This window comes from Blennius ocellaris (assembly GCF_963422515.1).
Source record: "Blennius ocellaris genome assembly, contig: SCAFFOLD_50, whole genome shotgun sequence".
NCBI lineage: Eukaryota > Metazoa > Chordata > Actinopteri > Blenniiformes > Blenniidae > Blennius > Blennius ocellaris.
The window spans coordinates 329,556-348,925 of record NW_027661850.1 but is presented as its reverse complement, the minus strand read 5'-3'; the positions used below and the strand labels follow the sequence as shown (position 1 = coordinate 348,925).

Here is a 19,370-nt window from a genome sequence, read left to right as displayed (position 1 = left end):
CCCGGCCGCACGCCTCAGCCCGGCCGCACGCCTCAGGCTTCCGCCCGGCCGCACGCCTCAGGTCGCACGCCTCAGGTCGCACGCCTCAGGCCGCACGCCTCAGGCTTCCGCCCGGCCGCACGCCTCAGGCTTCCGCCCGGCTGCACGCCTCAGGCTTCCACCCGGCCGCACGCCTCAGCCCGGCCGCACGCCTCAGGCTTCCGCCCGGCCGCACGCCTCAGCCCGGACGCACGCCTCAGGCTTCCGCCCGGCCGCACGCCTCAGGCCGCACGCCTCAGGCTTCCGCCCGGCCGCACGCCTCAGGCCGAGTTTAAGCAGCTGAAAGCCAGCAGACACGTTGTGAAAACAAAAGCAAACAAACTCCAGTCTTTTTTCCTGAACATGAAGTAGAATTTACACGACAAACTGGGACGAGACATTAAGAGGTTGAACTCTGCTCAGCGGACGCTGGGATGTGTCTGTTCTCCTGATTGGTGGAGCAGAACGAAACGTGTGAAGAGGTTGAAGATGTTCTCTGTGCTCAGCAAGACTCTCGTCTTCAGCTGCAGGACCAGCACACATGCTTGTTTGTATAGAAACTGGAACAAAGGTTTGCATATTGCAGTGCAGTTTGATCTCACCTGCATAGATAAAAGCTGCTGGACCAGCCCACCGGATTCCAAACAGCCCAGTGGCCGAATGTTGGATATTTATTCAAATAGAAACTGTGGATATAGAATGGATAATCTATGAGCGATGCATTAAATGTGTTGACAGTTACGAGTTAGCATTTAATTGGATTTAATTTGTGGACCGTAATCTGCGCAGGGGGAAACCTGCTTCGACCTTTGGATGTGAACATTTCACTGGATGTGTGTCAGACCAGAGATCAATGAACTGAGGGTGACGGCAGTAGATGTTGAAGATCTGTGGCGGAGCTTTACAGTGTCTGTCAGAGGGAGCCGTCATTGTTCTAGAAGAAAACCAGCTCTGCGTCTGGAACGGCCCCCTTCAAGGGATCAGCAGAGTCCCACATCCACAGCAGTTCTCAGGTCCACTTCGCCCGGATTGCTGGTTCCTCAAACCCCCTGTGGACCCCTGTGGATCCCTGTGGGCCCCCTGTGGATCCCTGTGGATCCCTGTGGATCCCTGTGGGCCCCCAGTGGCGGGGTCAGTCAGACAGCAGTGGCTCAGGTCTTTGGAGTGCTGGTTCTGCCGTGGCGGGGTTCTGGGTGGAGCTGGTCACGGCTCCCTGCTGTGTGCTGGTTCTCAGGTCCACTTCGCCCGGATTGCTCTTCTTGTGGGACGGAGGTTTGACTTGGAGAACCTCAGAGGACTGTGGTCCAGCAGGACTGGTGCTGGGGGTCTTCGTTAGGGATGGAGGTGAGACTTGGGGGTTCCCCAGAGTCTGGGGCACCGCGGGGGCTGTGCTGGGTCTCTGTTTGTGCGAAACGGGGCTCACAGGAGACTTTTCCAGGACGTGGCTCTGTGCAGGACCAGTGTCCATTGCAGCCGGAGCCACAGGGCGAGGGACAGACTGAGACGTTTCCTGTCCAGCCGGAGCCACAGGGCGAGGGACAGACTGAGACGTTTCCTGTCCAGCCGGAGCCACAGGACGAGGGACAGACTGAGACGTTTCCTGTCCAGCCGGAGCCACAGGGCGAGGGACAGACTGAGACGTTTCCTGTCCAGCCGGAGCCACAGTGCGAGGGACAGACTGAGATGTTTCCTGTCCAGCCGGAGCCACAGGACGAGGGACAGACTGAGACGTTTCCTGTCCAGCCGGAGCCACAGGGCGAGGGACAGACTGAGACGTTTCCTGTCCAGCCGGAGCCACAGGGCGAGGGACAGACTGAGACGTTTCCTGTCCAGCCGGAGCCACAGGGCGAGGGACAGACTGAGACGTTTCCTGTCCAGCCGGAGCCACAGGACGAGGGACAGACTGAGACGTTTCCTGTCCAGCTGGAGAGGCTCTGGTTCCTCCACCCTCTACCGGGACACCGTCCTGTTCTCCATCAGTCAGCCTGCCGCCGTCACTGGCTGGATGAAGGATACAGAAATATGAGTTTGAATGATGAGAATATGAACAGAAGCAGGCACTTGAGCAACGAGCTCTCTCACCTTGTGCTCTTTGTGTTTCTTCGCAGATCGACTGACGTCCAAGGCAGGACGGCGTCTCGCCTCTGGGTCCTCTCAAACGGATCGGGGACTTCTGTAACACCGCCTTCAACTCTGAGACACACAGTCCAACACTTACATTATTCGTCTTCTTCATCTGGTCACTTTACTAAAAGTCCAGGAACCACAGATGGCTTGAACTCATCAATCATAATGTGAGTAAAGTCAAACATTCACTGACGGGATCCTTGAATCTGCTGCGTCAGCGTTTACTGTCGTTACCTTGTGTCATGGCCAGAGTGTCTTCATGGACCGACACGGCCCGGCGCTGCTGAGGAGGTTTCACCTGCAGCCGCGTTCTGGGAAGACTCTCTGGACACACACACACACACACACACACACACACACACACACACACACACACACACACCAGACATTAACTGGAAGTTTGAAGACAAAAAGTTCATTATCATAAATGTAATAATTGTTTTCCAGAAATGAGAGGTTGTACTACAGAATGACTCACAATAACGTGTCTTTGGTTTATGATTCTCGTAGCCAACCTTTCAGGACATTGATGTCCTTATTTTCTTGCTCCCGTTGGGAAGCAACTTTATGGGAAGTTTGTTTACTGATAATGATTAACAATGATTAACAATGATCAAAGACAGTTTAATTTAATAGAAAGGGATGTGATCACCATGCATCAGATAACCTCGGGGCACCACCTGTTCACAGTAACAGGAAATGATAGCTAGTTCATTTAAATCAGTCTCATAAAATCTGTTCACAACATATTTGGAATTTGGATTAACAATTAGTTATTAACAATCACCAAATTGAAGATAAAGCCTGAAGTATTTCTGGGTTCCAGACGACCTTCTTTCTGGAGACCTCAGGCAGCTTCGTGGTGTTCACTCTGTTCAACGTCACACCAAAAGCCACTTCTGAGGTTTAAATAAGACGTGCCTCCATTACCAGATTCTAATCCTGACGTCACACCACTGGCTGTGATTTTACACATTTTAGGTGAGAATCAATGTGGTGGTGTCCTAATTTATTAACAGAAAGTCTTAAAAGAGTATTTTCTTCGCTTTTAGTAGTTTATTTATATTTTGCAAAAGTTCTCCCTAGTGTTAAAATTGAGATTAAATGTCCATATGTCCAAGTATGTAAAAAACACTTTGTATGGTGTCCTCATTTCAAAAAGGCAAGATGGCCGACTGGGATCACGGGAGCAGCAGGGCCTTACGTCTGCTTTTCTGAGGCCAATTTGTGGACAAGTCTCAGCTTGTCTGTGGTCCAGTACAACCCCAACACTATATATTAAGATAAATGTTTATTGATACCGACTCCTGACAGTCCTGTGAGGATGAATGTTTTTTGAGTTTTGAGTCTTTGATAAAAGAATTGAGGCGAAACTTGTAGGGAACATCCGTGTCATTGACAGTTTGAAGAGCTAAAGTTCCCTCAAGAATTGTCTGAAGGATTCTCCTGCAGACTTCATTAAAAGCCGAGGCGCTCTGCATCACACTGACACCATCTATTATCTGACAACCCTCTGAGAACTGACCAGGACAGAAACCAGGAGCAACTGGTCACGCTGACAGAACTCAGTTGAGTCGTACAAACCGTCAGTCACTGATTGTGCTTTCCCTGTGCGGTCCTCTGTGTTGGGACTCCTCCATGGGGACGCTGGAGGAAAACCTTCTCTGTGGGGGGGCAACGTGGGGGGCGCCCCCTGGGGGCGCTCATGGCTGCAATTCTAGAGAAGAAGGAAAAGATCAGTGGGAAGTGTCATGAACAATATGAGACAAACTGTGTGATACTTCGTCCTTAAAGACACTTCATCTTAGGTGAGGACAGGAACACCTGGGCAGGTGAGGAGAGGAACACCTGGGCAGGTGAGGAGAGGAACACCTGGGCAGGTGAGGAGAGGAACACCTGGGCAGGTGAGGAGAGGAACACCTGCCCAGGTGAGGACAGGAACACCTGCCCAGGTGAGGACAGGAACACCTGCCCAGGTGAGGACAGGAACACCTGGGCAGGTGAGGACAGGAACACCTGGGCAGGTGATGTCCAGCCGGTTGTGACCTGGCTTAACAGAGACCAACCAATAAGGCAGAACTCCAGCACAGATGCAAGAATCTACTTGGGAATGACCAGACTCTAGTTTTCTCTCCATTTGCCAGAACATTGCAGGGTTAGGGTTAGGGTTAGGGTTAGGGTTAGGGTTAGGGTTAGGGTTAGGGCTAGGGTTAGGGTGCTTTCTCCTCCACAGATTTGTGCTGTAATGTTCTAATGGTATAGAGACGGTGACCCCAGCAGCAGAAGGTGGGTTGTGGGACAGAGATGATAGCTTTACAGGGTTCTGGCAGGCTGGATGCTGTGTTACCTGGACTGCAGCTTCCCCAGACCGGCCCCCATGTGGTCCCAGCCGGACTCGCTCTGCTAAAGCACTGGAAGGAGGAGCGGAGGGTGGAGGAGTTGCTTCGCCTGTGGGAGGCGCTATGATGGGGACGGGGAGCCTGGATGGGATGGCAGGCTTGGGTGGCAGGGGACCGACAGGGCGCTCGGCAAGGCCAGGCTTTGGGTAAAGGACAGGATCTGGTCTTATGGGGTCCAGGGCTCTCAGTGGGTGCCTCGGGTCAGCTGGAGAATAGGACAGAAACAGGAAGTCACTCAGGGGCCGTCCACACCATGAAACCAGTTCATCTAAACCAGATGTTTCTGGCCTGTCGTCCACACCAGGAACCTGGTTCACCTAAAGCAGATGTTTCTGGTGCAGACTTTTATTTAACGTGAAGCTAACTTCAGCTAACGTCCCACTCGTCGCCGGGTCTCCCCATAATGCTCCGCTTTCCTCGTCAAGGAACTATGGTGACGTACGAGCCCACAGCTTCACAAAGCTTTCTTTCATTCTTCTTCTTCCCCGGCTGGTAACTCTTCGTTACCCTAACCCTTCGTTAACGCGTGTTGCACACGCCCCGCGGGAATGTGGATAAACTGTGGTTTGAAATGACAAATGATAAAATGAGGCAAGATGATGGACTTTGCCTGAAAACCACCTCAAGCTGAACAGTTGTCAAGTCACTGTATCATGTAGCGTCCGTCCAAACTACATATTAATTTCCTTGTTCAGGTTGCACATTTTATGACACAACTAAAAAGAAAAAGCAAAAAGGAGATTGTTTTCCATTTTCATCCACATCCCGCAAAAAATGGTGCAAACTTCAGTTTCAATGGTTTACTATGAAATGTATTCAGAAGTCGAATGATGCAGTTTTATTCTGAATAGGATGCCTGGTGTTATCTAACAGCTGGTTGCATTCCCAGAAGATGCCTCTAGTGTCAGTAAATGTGTGGTGCAGCATAATGAAGGAGCTGCGGGTTCAATTCCTGGTGTTATTGGAGTTTGGTCACCATGTGAGAGCAGAACCCATTCAGTCGTTCACAAGGTTTAGTGTCCGCTGAGAGTTGAACATACCCATACGTCTCAAAGAACCAAGAGACAGAGTGGTGAAGCCGTCCACTTTCAGTCTAACCTGACTGGTGTTCAGGCACATCAATCACACAACACAATTCTGGTTCGGCTTTGCAAATGAGACTATTTTTCTTGTTAGAATTCACAAATGGAGGATAGAAGTGGAAACCTGATGAAGTGGACATGGTTCTGGGCTTCATAGATGTGGGTGGGGCTGCAGGTTTGTCCAGAATAGCACCTGATAGTGGAGAACAAAACACAGACAGAGTCAACGGAGTGAATCCAGTCAGCATTACAGTTCACCACTTCAAAGGTTTGCAACATTTCCTAACTAAAGCCAAACAAAGTCATTGATTTAGAAACTAATCCTAAACTGTGCTCGAGAGGGAATTTAGTCCAAACTCATGCCCTCACCGCTGTCATGAAGGAAACGGAGTGCCTACCTTCAGAGTTGGCTTTTCTCAGCTCCTCCTCATTGTCCTACAACAGAAACAACATGAGACCAGCCAGAGTGTGACCAACAAAATAAACGATCATCTAAAGCCACACACACACTACCTGGCTCATCTTGGGGTCGGCAGGAGGAGTTTTGGCCACGCCCATTCGGTGCAGCATGACCTGCAGCCTCTGTTCAAAGCTGGATCCGCTCTCCGACGCATGTTTCTAGAAGCCAGGAACAATCGGAGCTCTGAGGATCAACAGATTCCCTCGTAGAACCTGGTTATTTGTTAACGTCTCAAAAACTGTCTGGAAAGACAGATGTGTTTTCACATCTGTCACAAGTATATGACTGAAAAAGGAACTTCAGTAACAGTTAATCTTTTTTTATTGCTGTCTGAATGAGACATTTGAGCAAAGAATACTAATATCATGTCACTGTTACTGGCATGTAGAACATTTATAAATCATCCAGTATGATTGTGGGTTAGAAAGTGGAACAAATCAGACATTTGTGGTAAAGACACACAAGTTGGAGTACATGTAGTGTATATTTTACCTCAGTCCTTTACATCGCTCCCAAATCAGCAGCATCACTGATACTTAAGTGGGTGTCAACTGAATCTTTGCATATTGGAATATTTTGTATATATTTAAAATAATGGTCCACATAGTGTGCAAAGTCATTGGAAGCATGATGGTACGATTGGGATGAAATGAATCTTTCTGATCTTAAGGAACAGACTTGTCCTGTAAGTGACACAGCTTCAGAGTCCTTCATTACCCTCGCCTCTGCACAGAGGAGAAAAATGAACACATCTGCTAAAACATCCACGAAACAGCAACTGAGGTTAGTTAAAATATCTTCTTTGAATTCTGGTAAAAAAACAAACAAAAAACCTAACTAAAATATCTTCAATTTCTGTGATGTCTTTCATTCGTGTTTTTCAGAAAATACATGAAAATCAGTTTGGAATAAAGCCACAGTATATTTTGAATCATTTTCTTAAACCGTTGTAAAACGTTGTTATCATGTCATACAAGTCGCAGTGTATCTGGATTGCAGGCTATATTTGATCTTATGGTCGATTGGCAGATTATTACCTCACAGGATTTACTTTAGGTTAAGTGAGGGGAGTCTATTTTTCTGGCGAGGTCATTTATTCCAATTTTCACTTTGATAATTTGACAGTAAGACTTACAGAAGTACACCTTTGGGCTTAGTTTCTAGATCTGTCAACATAATGTTTACATATAATATAATATATATAATATAATATAATATAATATAATATAATATAATATAATATAATAAAGCTTCAGGTCGGTGGAGAGCCCTTGTCCCAAGAGGAGGAGTTCCAGTATCTCGGGGTCTCATTCAGTGTGGGGAACATGGAGGGCGAGATCGACGGTGCAGCGTCTGCAGCAGGGGGAGGAGCTCCGTCACCCTTAGAGATAGGGTGAGGAGCTCCGTCACCCTTAGAGATAGGGGGAGGAGCTCAGTCACCCTTAGAGATAGGGGGAGGAGCTCCGTCACCCTTAGAGATAGGGTGAGGAGCTCAGTCACCCTTAGAGATAGGGTGAGGAGCTCAGTCACCCTTAGAGATAGGGGGAGGAGCTCAGTCACCCTTAGAGATAGGGTGAGGAGCTCAGTCACCCTTAGAGATAGGGTGAGGAGCTCAGTCACCCTTAGAGATAGGGTGAGGGGCTCAGTCACCCTTAGAGATAGGGGGAGGAGCTCCGTCACCCTTAGAGATAGGGGGAGGAGCTCCGTCACCCTTAGAGATAGGGGAGGAGCTCCGTCACCCTTAGAGAGAGGGGGAGGAGCTCAGTCACCCTTAGAGATAGGGGGAGGAGCTCAGTCACCCTTAGAGATAGGGTGAGGAGCTCAGTCACCCTTAGAGATAGGGTGAGGAACTTAGAGATAGGGTGAGGAACTTAGAGATAGGGTGAGGAACTTAGAGATAGGGTGAGGAACTTAGAGATAGGGTGAGGAGCTCAGTCACCCTTAGCGATAGGGTGAGGAACTTAGAGATAGGGTGAGGAACTTAGAGATAGGGTGAGGAACTTAGAGATAGGGTGAGGAACGTAGAGATAGGGTGAGGAGCTCAGTCACCAGGAGGAGCTCGGAGTAGAGCCGCTGCTCCTCCACATCCAGAGGAACCAGCTGAGATGGTTCGGGCATTTTATTACATTTGTATGTTCTGTTTTATTACACCCATTTTATGTACAGCACTTTGTGATTTTTCATGTGTGAAGAGCACTTTCTAAATAAACCTTCCTTATTTACTTTATGTGCTGATTATTAATTGTAATAAATAAGAGTAGCTCCCAGTGTGGTGAGGACTGAAAGCATTACTTTCGTTATTTACTTTAAGCAGTAAAAGACTTCCTGTCCATCAGACCAGAAAGTGAAGCCTCCGGTCCCTCCTCACCTTGCTCGGCGTACCGTCCTTGTCTTCAGGCTCCAGTCCCGTCAGCAGGATGAGGCTCTGGCTCTTGCCCTCTCGCAGCGTTCGGCTCACCTTCAGCTTCCTCTCTCCATACGGACTCTTTACAAACTGCATGTCCAGCTGGGGTTGCGGGGTCACGACCCCGAGGTGTGGACTGGGACCTCCGTCCTCCAGCAGGCTGGAGGGCGGAGCAGCGGGGCGTTCGGGGCTCGTGGTGGCGGTGGGATGAGAGGGTGTGGCGTCACTGAGAGGCGTCATCGTGGGCGCCATCTTTTCCCTCACATCGCCTGCAAGATGCAGGGCGGTGGCGATGGTTCCTTCTGTGACGGCGGCATCATTAGAAACGTTAGCATCTGACCTCGCCCCTCTCTCCTTCTCTCTCTCTTTGCCCCTCTCCCTCTCTCTCTCCCTTTCTTTGGCTTCACGGAGGGGCCGTATGAGGTCTGCAATGGAGGTTCTTTTGACCTTCACATCCTCTCCTCCTCCTGCTCCTCCTCCTCCTCCTGCTCCTGCTCCTCCTCCTCCTCCTCCTCCTCTTCCTCCCTCTCCCCCGCCTGCCTTGGCAGCTCGGCCGGCTCGAGCCCTCTTGAAGACGAAGAAGTCACCAAACTTTTTCTTGATATTTTTGGGAGGGTTTGTGGTTGTGGGGGCAACAAGGGGGGGGGTGGGGGGTGTACAGACAGGTGGGACTTCAGTGGATGGCGGGGGGATGGCGGTGGATGGAAGAGTGGGGGAGTCGACAGAGGCAGTGATAGAGGGAGTGATAATGTCAGACGAAGAGGAAAAAGGGGTGGAGACTGAAGGGGTGGAGCTGGACTCTGAGGGAGTGGCTTGGGCAGGGTTTGACTCCTCCCACCGGCCTTTTCTGCAGTGGAGAGACAGCAGAAAGAGCAACAGACAAGAAGAGACACTCAGTACTACAACTACTGTGACAGGACCACGACACAGGTTCTACAACGTCATGCAAACAGCAAACAGAGGAAACGTCTCTCAGAGATTCCAACCTTGTTCCCCAAGTAAAGGCAAGCCTTGGCTGGAGGGGCGGTTTTGAACTTATGCTATGATGCAAAGGATTGAAATACATTTTCTATCCACTTCCAATTCCTTTACACCGTACTCAACGTGGGTTTTCCTTTTCCACCCACCCTTCAGTGTGACTTTACACTCCGCATCCTGCAAAGGGTTAAAAGACGGTGCAGCAATTTAATGGGATGATAAGTTCACCCAACTGAACTCCTCTAAATCCACCCCTTTCTCTGTTACCACAGGTGTGGGGCCCCTGAAGAGCAGGGCCCCAGGGCTCTGTCCCGGGGCCCCTGAAGAGCAGGGCCCCAGGGCTCTGTCCCGGGGCCCCTGAAGAGCAGGGCCCCAGGGCTCTGTCTATGTCCCTTCATAATTTTCTTTCTTCCCCTGGGAGATGTCTTCCAAAAATGTAGCATTCAATTCCACTGCTACGTGGATGACATCCAGCTCTTCCTCGACAGGAAACCCTAACCCGAGTGCAGAAGTACTGCCTGGTTCAACCTAAACCTGCTTTAAAGCCTGGTTCAACCTAAACCTGCTTTAAAGCCTGGTTCAACCGAAACCTGCTTTAGAACCTGGTTCAACCTAAACCTGCTTTAAAGCCTGGTTCAACCTAAACCTGCTTTAAAGCCTGGTTCAACCTAAACCTGCTTTAAAGCCTGGTTCAACCGAAACCTGCTTTAAAGCCTGGTTCAACCGAAACCTGCTTTAGAACCTGGTTCAACCTAAGCCTGCTTTAAAGCCTGGTTCAACCTAAACCTGCTTTAAAGCCTGGTTCAACCTAAACCTGGTTTAAAGCCTGGTTCAACCGAAACCTGCTTTAAAGCCTGGTTCAACCGAAACCTGGTTTAAAGCCTGGTTCAACCTAAACCTGGTTTAAAGCCTGGTTCAACCGAAACCTGCTTTAAAGCCTGGTTCAACCGAAACCTGGTTTAAAGCCTGGTTCAACCTAAACCTGCTTTAAAGCCTGGTTCAACCTAAACCTGGTTTAAAGCCTGGTTCAACCGAAACCTGCTTTAAAGCCTGGTTCAACCTAAACCTGCTTTAAAGCCTGGTTCAACCTAAACCTGCTTTAAAGCCTGGTTCAACCGAAACCTGCTTTAAAGCCTGGTTCAACCTAAACCTGCTTTAAAGCCTGGTTCAACCTAAACCTGCTTTAAAGCCTGGTTCAACCTAAACCTGCTTTAAAGCCTGGTTCAACCGAAACCTGCTTTAAAGCCTGGTTCAACCGAAACCTGCTTTAAAACCTGGTTCAATCTAAACGTCTGGTTAAAGCCACGGTGTAATACTCAGGAACGTCAGCAGAGGGCGCATAGCACATGGAAGGAGCCGACAACACTGTAATAAATCCTGCAGTCCAGCCAAACACCAGCTCAAGTCGTCTGCCTCTTTGCTAACATGGGCAGGATATCATCACAGCCCTCCCCGGGGTCAGGGGTCAGCAATCCCCCCGTCAGCCAAAGCCTGGCTCTCATGTGGTGGGTTGGACCCAGTGAGGAAGCAGACGTTTCACCAGTGAGAGACGCCCTCTGTACGCTGTCGGTCCACCCCTCTTTCATCAGACTTCCTCCTCCGGCGCCGCCCCCGGCTGATGATGGACAAACCGAGGGCACGACGCCTCGGCAGCTCATCACACCCTGACATTCACACCTCGGGGGAACTTAGTCACCAAATGACCTCAGATGAATATTTATGGGTTGTGGGAGGAAATTGGAAAGGTCATGCACGCACAGGGAGAACATGCAAACTCAACATTTGAATGTATAAGGTTGAAGAAAAGAAAGTGAAGGTTCATTGTGTCAGAAATAACCCGGTGGGGTGAGTCTGGCCGGTCTGCTCGGGACTCTGAGCTCCAACAGGAGCTTCCTCTGGTGTCAATCACTGCCCCTGTGTTTTCACCTCGTCTGGTTGGTTCCTCATTCAAATTCATAGATTTACAATGTTTGGGACCACCTTTGTTCCTCTTCTGATGGTCTGTAGCAAAAATGTTTTAACGCTATATATTAGTGTAAATACAAGCACAAACAGATGTGTCTGAAAGATGATTCAAATAAAAAGTAATTCATTAAAAAAATGCAAACAAGAGTTCAAGAAGCTCTACTTTAGGTCCTCTGATGCAGCTGATGACATGCAGGATCATTGTTTGTTATCTTGTATTTGTCTTTAGGGAATAAATCTGGTTTAAGTTCTTGTTGATGTTTAGTTGGTGTGAAGACGCTTCAGTCCAGAGGAACAACTGGCTCCAGCAGTGATCGCGAAATACGTCCTTCAGTCGGACATGACCGATAAAAATACCTTTGGTCCGGTTAATATCCTCTTAAAACTGGTCTCACGTCCGGATTTCTGCTGCTCTGCAAAATGTGGACTGGATTTCCTGAACGTGGTGGATCTCAATGAGACGCAGAGTAATGAGTCAGGAAATCCATTCCACAGTTTGGTCATTTGGGCATTTCGCGATCTCTGCCACAGTAAAGGCCAGGTCCTACTGTGCAGTGGTGGAGCAGAGTACCTTGCCAGTAAGGTCAAGCAAAGCGCACCCAGACTCAACTCAACACCGTCCGCACCATTGGCAGGACGGTGAAAATAACGACGCAGGTATATCACGTCGTTATGCAACAGACGTGAATAAAGGAAGAAGTGGCTGTGAGCCTCAATGAAAACTTTCTTCTTCTGAGCAGCAGCGTCTTGTTACTGAGAGGAGGAGCTCCTGCTGAAGCTCCGCCCCTCTTGTTACTGAGAGGAGGAGCTCCTACTGAAGCTCCGCCCCTCTTGTTACTGAGAGGAGCGTGTGCCCCTTGTCTGAACAGCAGGGGGCAGAGGAGCGCCGACATGTCAATATACCAATTAACAAAACAGCCAGTGAGCACAAAGTGGTAGATGACAACAACAACAGAGGGTTTATACGGTGATGAATTACTTAAATATCGCTGCCTGTCTAGAGTGATGATCGTCACCGACCAATCAGCAGACGGCTGCGTTGGAGCTCCACCTTATGAGACCCATTCCGTCTTCTTCGGTACCATCCACAACTTTGTCAATGGGGCTCTCTCCCCGTTCTGTCCCGGCACAAACAGCATGGTGGGACCGCGGCTTAACACTCCAGTGGTGACCTTTGACCCCACAGAGACGCCCCCATGCTAAGACAGCAGTGACATCCCGAAGAATAACATGGCCCCACTGTGTGTGTGTGTGTGTGTGTGGGACTCACAGTGTGTAGCCAGGGATGATTCTCTTGGTGAAGAACTCCTCTACGCCTTCGTCCACCCGGCCCATGGCCTCACTGGCCTCATTCTCCACCTTGGACTCGGACTCCTGAAAGAAGATCCACATTGAAGATTTTAGGACTTTAGACATGGTCCGGGTTCGTCGGGTGGCGGAGGTCAGCAGCCTGGCAGAATGGGAGGGACTACTACTGGACCCGGTTGAGGACTTGTCAGGTGGTAGAAGAAACCCACTACTGGACCCGGTTGAGGACTTGTCAGGTGGTAGAAGAAACCCACTACTGGACCAGGTTGAGGACTTGTCAGGTGGTAGAAGAAACCCACTACTGGCCTCCATCGTTTGGCAGGGTTCCAGGGTCAGGGTGAGGGTTCCACTGGTTCCAGTGAAAACACTGAGAAAACGCAGTAATGTTACCAGTTTGATGTAACGGAAACTCAGAAGTCCTGGTTCCAGAAGGTACCAGGAGTTCCAGGAGTCCCAGTCCCTCTGAGAACCGTTTGTTTCAACGACCCCAAATCCCAAGTCTTCATCAAGGACCCGTGGAAACCGGAACAACTTGTGGCCGACCCAGTGGCACCTTCCTCTGCAGGACAGCAAGGGGTACTGCAGCTCCCCGCAGGACTTGTGGGCGTCAGACAGCAGGACTTGTGGGCGTCAGGGTGCAGGACGTGGGGCCGTCAGGGTGCAGGACTTGTGGGCGTCAGGGTGCAGGACTTGTGGGCATAAGGGTGCAGGACGTGGGGCCGTCAGGGTGCAGGACGTGGGGCCGTCAGGCTGCAGGACTTGTGGGCGTCAGGCTGCAGGACTTGTGGGCGTCAGGGTGCAGGACTTGTGGGCGTCAGGCCGCAGGACTTGTGGCCGTCAGGCCGCAGGACTTGTGAGCGTCAGACAGCAGGACGTGGGGCCGTCAGGGTGCAGGACTTGTGACCGTCAGGGTGCAGGACTTGTGGGCGTCAGGGTGCAGGACTTGTGGGCGTCAGGGTGCAGGACTTGTGGGCGTCAGGGTGCAGGACTTGTGGGCGTCAGGGTGCAGGACATGGGGCCGTCAGGGTGCAGGACTTGTGGGCGTCAGGGTGCAGGACGTGGGGCCGTCAGGGTGCAGGACTTGTGGGCGTCAGGGTGCAGGACTTGTGGGCGTCAGGGTGCAGGACTTGTGGCCGTCAGGCCGCAGGACTTGTGGGCGTCAGGGTGCAGGACTTGTGGGCGTCAGGGTGCAGGACGTGGGGCCGTCATGGTGCAGGACTTGTGGGCGTCAGGGTGCAGGACGTGGGGCCGTCAGGGTGCAGGACTTGTGGGCGTCAGGGTGCAGGACTTGTGGGCGTCAGGGTGCAGGACTTGTGGGCGTCAGGGTGCAGGACGTGGGGCCGTCAGGGTGCAGGACTTGTGGGCGTCAGGGTGCAGGACGTGGGGCCGTCAGGGTGCAGGACTTGTGGGCGTCAGGGTGCAGGACGTGGGGCCGTCAGGGTGCAGGACTTGTGGGCGTCAGGGTGCAGGACTTGTGGGCGTCAGGCTGCAGGACTTGTGGGCGTCAGGGTGCAGGACGTGGGGCCGTCACGGTGCAGGACTTGTGGGCGTCAGGGTGCAGGACTTGTGGGCGTCAGGGTGCAGGACTTGTGACCGTCAGGGTGCAGGACTTGTGGGCGTCAGGCTGCAGGACTTGTGGGCGTCAGGCTGCAGGACTTGTGGGTGTCAGGGTGCAGGACTTGTGGGCGTCAGACAGCAGGACTTGTGGGCGTCAGGGTGCAGGACGTGGGGCCGTCAGGCTGCAGGACTTGTGGGCCTCAGGCCGCAGGACTTGTGGGCGTCAGACAGAAGGACTTGTGGGCGTCAAGCTGCAGGACTTGTGGGCGTCAAGCTGCAGGACTTGTGGGCGTCAGACAGAAGGACTTGTGGGCGTAAAGCTGCAGGACTTGTGGCCGTCAGGCTGCAGGACTTGTGGCCGTCAGGCAGCAGGACTTGTGGGCGTCAAGCTGCAGGACTTGTGGGCGTCAGGGTGCAGGACTTGTGGGCGTCAGGGTGCAGGACTTGTGGGCGTCAGGCTGCAGGACTTGTGGGCGTCAGGGTGCAGGACTTGTGGGCGTCAGGGTGCAGGACTTGTGGGCGTCAGGGTGCAGGACTTGTGGCCGTCAGGCCGCAGGACTTGTGGGCGTCAGACAGCAGGACTTGTGGGCGTCAAGCTGCAGGACTTGTGGGCGTCAAGCTGCAGGACTTGTGGGCATCAAGCCGCAGGACTTGTGGGCATCAAGCCGCAGGACTTGTGGGCGTCAGGCCGCAGGACTTGTGGGCGTCAGGCCGCAGGACTTGTGGGCGTCAGGCCGCAGGACTTGTGGGCGTCAGACAGAAGGACTTGTGGGCGTCAAGCTGCAGGACTTGTGGCCGTCAGGCTGCAGGACTTGTGGGCGTCAGACAGCAGGACTTGTGGGCGTCAAGCTGCAGGACTTGTGGGCGTCAAGCTGCAGGATTTGTGGGCGTCAGACAGCAGGACTTGTGGGCGTCAGGGTGCAGGACTTGTGGGCGTCAGGGTGCAGGACTTGTGACCGTCAGGGTGCAGGACTTGTGGCCTCAGGCCGCAGGACTTGTGGGCGTCAGACAGAAGGACATGTGGGCGTAAAGCTGCAGGACATGTGGCCGTCAGACAGCAGGACTTGCGGGCGTCAGGCTGCAGGACTTGTGGGCGTCAGACAGCAGGACTTGTGACCGTCAGGCTGCAGGACTTGTGGGCGTCAGACAGAAGGACATGTGGGCGTAAAGCTGCAGGACATGTGGCCGTCAGACAGCAGGACTCGTGACCGTCAGGCTGCAGGACTTGTGGGCGTCAGGGTGCAGGACTTGTGGGCGTCAGGGTGCAGGACTTGTGACCGTCAGGGTGCAGGACTTGTGGCCTCAGGCCGCAGGACTTGTGGGCGTCAGACAGAAGGACATGTGGGCGTAAAGCTGCAGGACATGTGGCCGTCAGACAGCAGGACTTGCGGGCGTCAGGCTGCAGGACTTGTGGGCGTCAGACAGCAGGACTTGTGACCGTCAGGCTGCAGGACTTGTGGGCGTCAGACAGAAGGACATGTGGGCGTAAAGCTGCAGGACATGTGGCCGTCAGACAGCAGGACTCGTGACCGTCAGGCTGCAGGACTTGTGGGCATCAGACAGAAGGACATGTGGGCGTAAAGCTGCAGGACTCGTGACCGTCAGGCTGCAGGACTTGTGGGCATCAGACAGCAGGACTTGCGGGCGTCAGACAGCAGGACTTGTGGGCGTCACGCTGCAGGACTTGGTGGGCGTCACGCTGCAGGACTTGTGGGCGTCAGGCTGCAGGACTTGTGGGCGTCAGGCTGCAGGACTTGTGGCCGTCAGACAGCAGGACTTGTGGGCGTCAGACAGAAGGACTTGTGGGCGTCAAGCTGCAGGACTTGTGGGCGTCAAGCTGCAGGACTTGTGGGCGTCAAGCTGCAGGACTTGTGGGCGTCAGGGTGCAGGACTTGTGGGCATCAGGGTGCAGGACTTGTGGGCATCAGGGTGCAGGACTTGTGACCGTCAGGGTGCAGGACTTGTGGCCTCAGGCCGCAGGACTTGTGGGCGTCAGATAGAAGGACATGTCGGCGTAAAGCTGCAGGACATGTGGCCGTCAGACAGCAGGACTTGTGGGCGTAAAGCTGCAGGACATGTGGCCGTCAGACAGCAGGACTTGTGACCGTCAGGCTGCAGGACTTGTGGGCATCAGACAGAAGGACATGTGGGCGTAAAGCTGCAGGACATGTGGCCGTCAGACAGCAGGACTTGCGGGCGTCAGGCTGCAGGACTTGTGGGCGTCAAGCTGCAGGACTTGTGGCCGTCAGACAGCAGGACTTGTGACCGTCAGGCTGCAGCACTTGTGGGCATCAGACAGAAGGACATGTGGGCGTAAAGCTGCAGGACATGTGGCCGTCAGACAGCAGGACTTGCGGCCGTCAGACAGCAGGACTTGCAGGCGTCAGACAGCAGGACTTGTGGGCGTCACGCTGCAGGACTTGTGGGCGTCACGCTGCAGGACTTGTGGGCGTCAGGCCGCAGGACTTGTGGCCGTCAGACAGCAGGACTTGCGGCCGTCAGACAGCAGGACTTGTGGGCATCACGCTGCAGGACTTGTGGGCGTCACTCTGCAGGACTTGTGGGCGTCAGACAGCAGGATTTGTGGGCGTCAGGCTGCAGGACTTGTGGGCGTCAGACAGCAGGACTTGTGGGCGTCAGACAGCAGGACTTGTGGGCGTCAGGCTGCAGGACTTGTGGGCGTCAGGCTGCAGGACTTGTGACTAACCCTAACCACGTCACAGCTCAGAGGTTTGCCACGACAGGCTCTTGGACCGAAAGGCCCATTTGTCACGGTGAATGAACACCGACACGTTTTAGACTCACAACACATTGAAGGTTTCAATACAGCCAACAAGAACAAACAGGATCTTTCCTGTTGCCAGCAGGTGGCGCTACGCCACTGTATGGATGTTGGCATAGGGATTTGATCAGGCAAAGTTTGGATGAAGCCTGTAAAGGTGTTTTCTGATGTATGGAGACGTCTTATAGACGAAACAGATACAAAGTGAGAGGGAGAGAGAGAGAGAGAGAGAGAGAGGGGGGGGGGGAGAGAGAGAGAGAGAGGGGGGGGAGAGAGAGAGAGAGGGGGGGGGGGGGAGAGAGAGAGAGAGGGGGGGGGAGAGAGAGAGAGAGAGAGAGAGATGGAGGGAAATAGAGAAACAGAGCGAGAGAGCAAGAGATAGAGAGAGGGAGAGAGCGAGTGCACAGAACAAGTGAGGGAACACCACTCCCCAAAAAAACACACACACACACACACACACACACACACACACACACACACACACACACACACACACACACACACACACACACACACACACACACACACACACACACACACACACACACACACACACACACACACACACACACACACACACACAGACACGACACAAGCAGAGCTAAAGATATGCCTTCCATTCTAACTACACCAAAATAGAAATTATAAGCTAGAGAGCCGGCAAGATGACAGATAGATAGATAGATAGATAGATAGATAGATAGATGATAGATGATAGATGATAGATGGACAGACAGACAGACAGACAGACAGACAGACAGACAGACAGACAGACAGACAGACATGTTCCAGTTTCCTCACCTGGGTCCTGGAGGAGGGGGGCTGACGGTGTTTCCGTCGAGGCCGGGGCCGGCTGGCGGTGTAGTGCCTGAGAGTCTGTCCCTGGGTGGGTAGAGGCTCCATGGGGGAGGCGGGGGGCTCCGGGGCCGGAGCGGCGGCCAGCGGAGGGAGCCTCTGGTCGGGTAGAGCGTCGGCGGCCGGCCGCCTCCTCCTTGAGAGCGGCGATGGAGAGCAGGAGGGGGAGAGTGGGAGGAGGAGACAACGATGCTCCTCTCCCTACTGATAGTGCCTCAGCAGCATCCACCGCCTCCCCCTCCTTCCGCCTTCTCCCCCTCTGTCCTGGGGGGGAGGGGGACCAGGAAGGGGAGGGGCTTGGGGTTTTGAATGACAGTGTGGTTGCCATTAGCAACAAGGGGAGGCTGCGCCTTCCCTCTGCTGCTTCCTTGGTGGCACCTGCCTCTCCCCTCGGCCTCCCCCCCGTCTGCTTCTGCCAGCCAGCATCCAGGAGGCCTGATGGCAAAACAACACCAAAACAACACCACTGATTTAGAGGCCTGACGGCAAAACAACACCAAAACAACACCACTGATTTAGAGGCCTGACGGCAAAACAACAGCAAAACAACACCACTGATGTAGAGGCCTGATGGCAAAACAACACCAAAACAACACCACTGATTTAGAGGCCTGACGGCAAAACAACACCAAAACAACACCAGTGATTTAGAGGCCTGACGGCAAAACAACACCAAAACAACACCACTGATTTAGAGGCCTGACGGCAAAACAACACCAAAACAACACCACTGATGTAGAGGCCTGATGGCAAAACAACACCAAAACAACACCACTGATGTAGAGGCCTGATGGCAAAACAACAGCAAAACAACACCACTGATGTAGAGGCCTGACGGCAAAACAACACCAAAACAACACCACTGATTTAGAGGCCTGACGGCAAAACAACACCAAAACAACACCAGTGATTTAGAGGCCTGACGGCAAAACAACACCAAAACAACACCAGTGATTTAGAGGCCTGACGGCAAAACAACACCAAAACAACACCACTGATGTAGAGGCCTGATGGCAAAACAACACCAAAACAACACCACTGATGTAGAGGCCTGATGGCAAAACAACAGCAAAACAACACCACTGATGTAGAGGCCTGATGGCAAAACAACAGCAAAACAACACCACTGATGTAGAGGCCTGACGGCAAAACAACACCAAAACAACACCACTGATTTAGAGGCCTGACGGCAAAACAACAGCAAAACAACACCACTGATGTAGAGGCCTGACGGCAAAACAACACCAAAACAACACCACTGATGTAGAGGCCTGATGGCAAAACAACACCAAAACAACACCAAAACAACACCACTGATGTAGAGGCCTGACGGCAAAACAACACCAAAACAACACCACTGATTTAGAGGCCTGACGGCAAAACAACAGCAAAACAACACCACTGATGTAGAGGCCTGACGGCAAAACAACACCAA

The 19,370-nt window shown here is 52.5% G+C and overlaps 1 protein-coding gene across 1 annotated transcript in view; it reads right to left on the bottom strand.

Annotated features, from left to right (window-relative positions):
- Positions 1-269: 269 nt before the first annotated feature.
- The window catches only part of LOC308148741 (capping protein, Arp2/3 and myosin-I linker protein 2-like), a 43,471-nt gene continuing 24,370 nt past the window's right edge, over positions 270-19,370 (bottom strand). The window contains 13 exon segments of the mRNA XM_080522243.1: positions 270-2,019; positions 2,101-2,211; positions 2,380-2,469; positions 3,730-3,862; positions 4,493-4,749; positions 5,751-5,819; positions 6,025-6,061; positions 6,140-6,244; positions 8,455-8,961; positions 9,007-9,337; positions 12,704-12,807; positions 17,882-18,016; positions 18,018-18,370. Of these exon segments, the coding sequence (XP_080378369.1) occupies positions 1,151-2,019; positions 2,101-2,211; positions 2,380-2,469; positions 3,730-3,862; positions 4,493-4,749; positions 5,751-5,819; positions 6,025-6,061; positions 6,140-6,244; positions 8,455-8,961; positions 9,007-9,337; positions 12,704-12,807; positions 17,882-18,016; positions 18,018-18,370 (3,101 nt within the window). The 3' untranslated portion in view covers positions 270-1,150.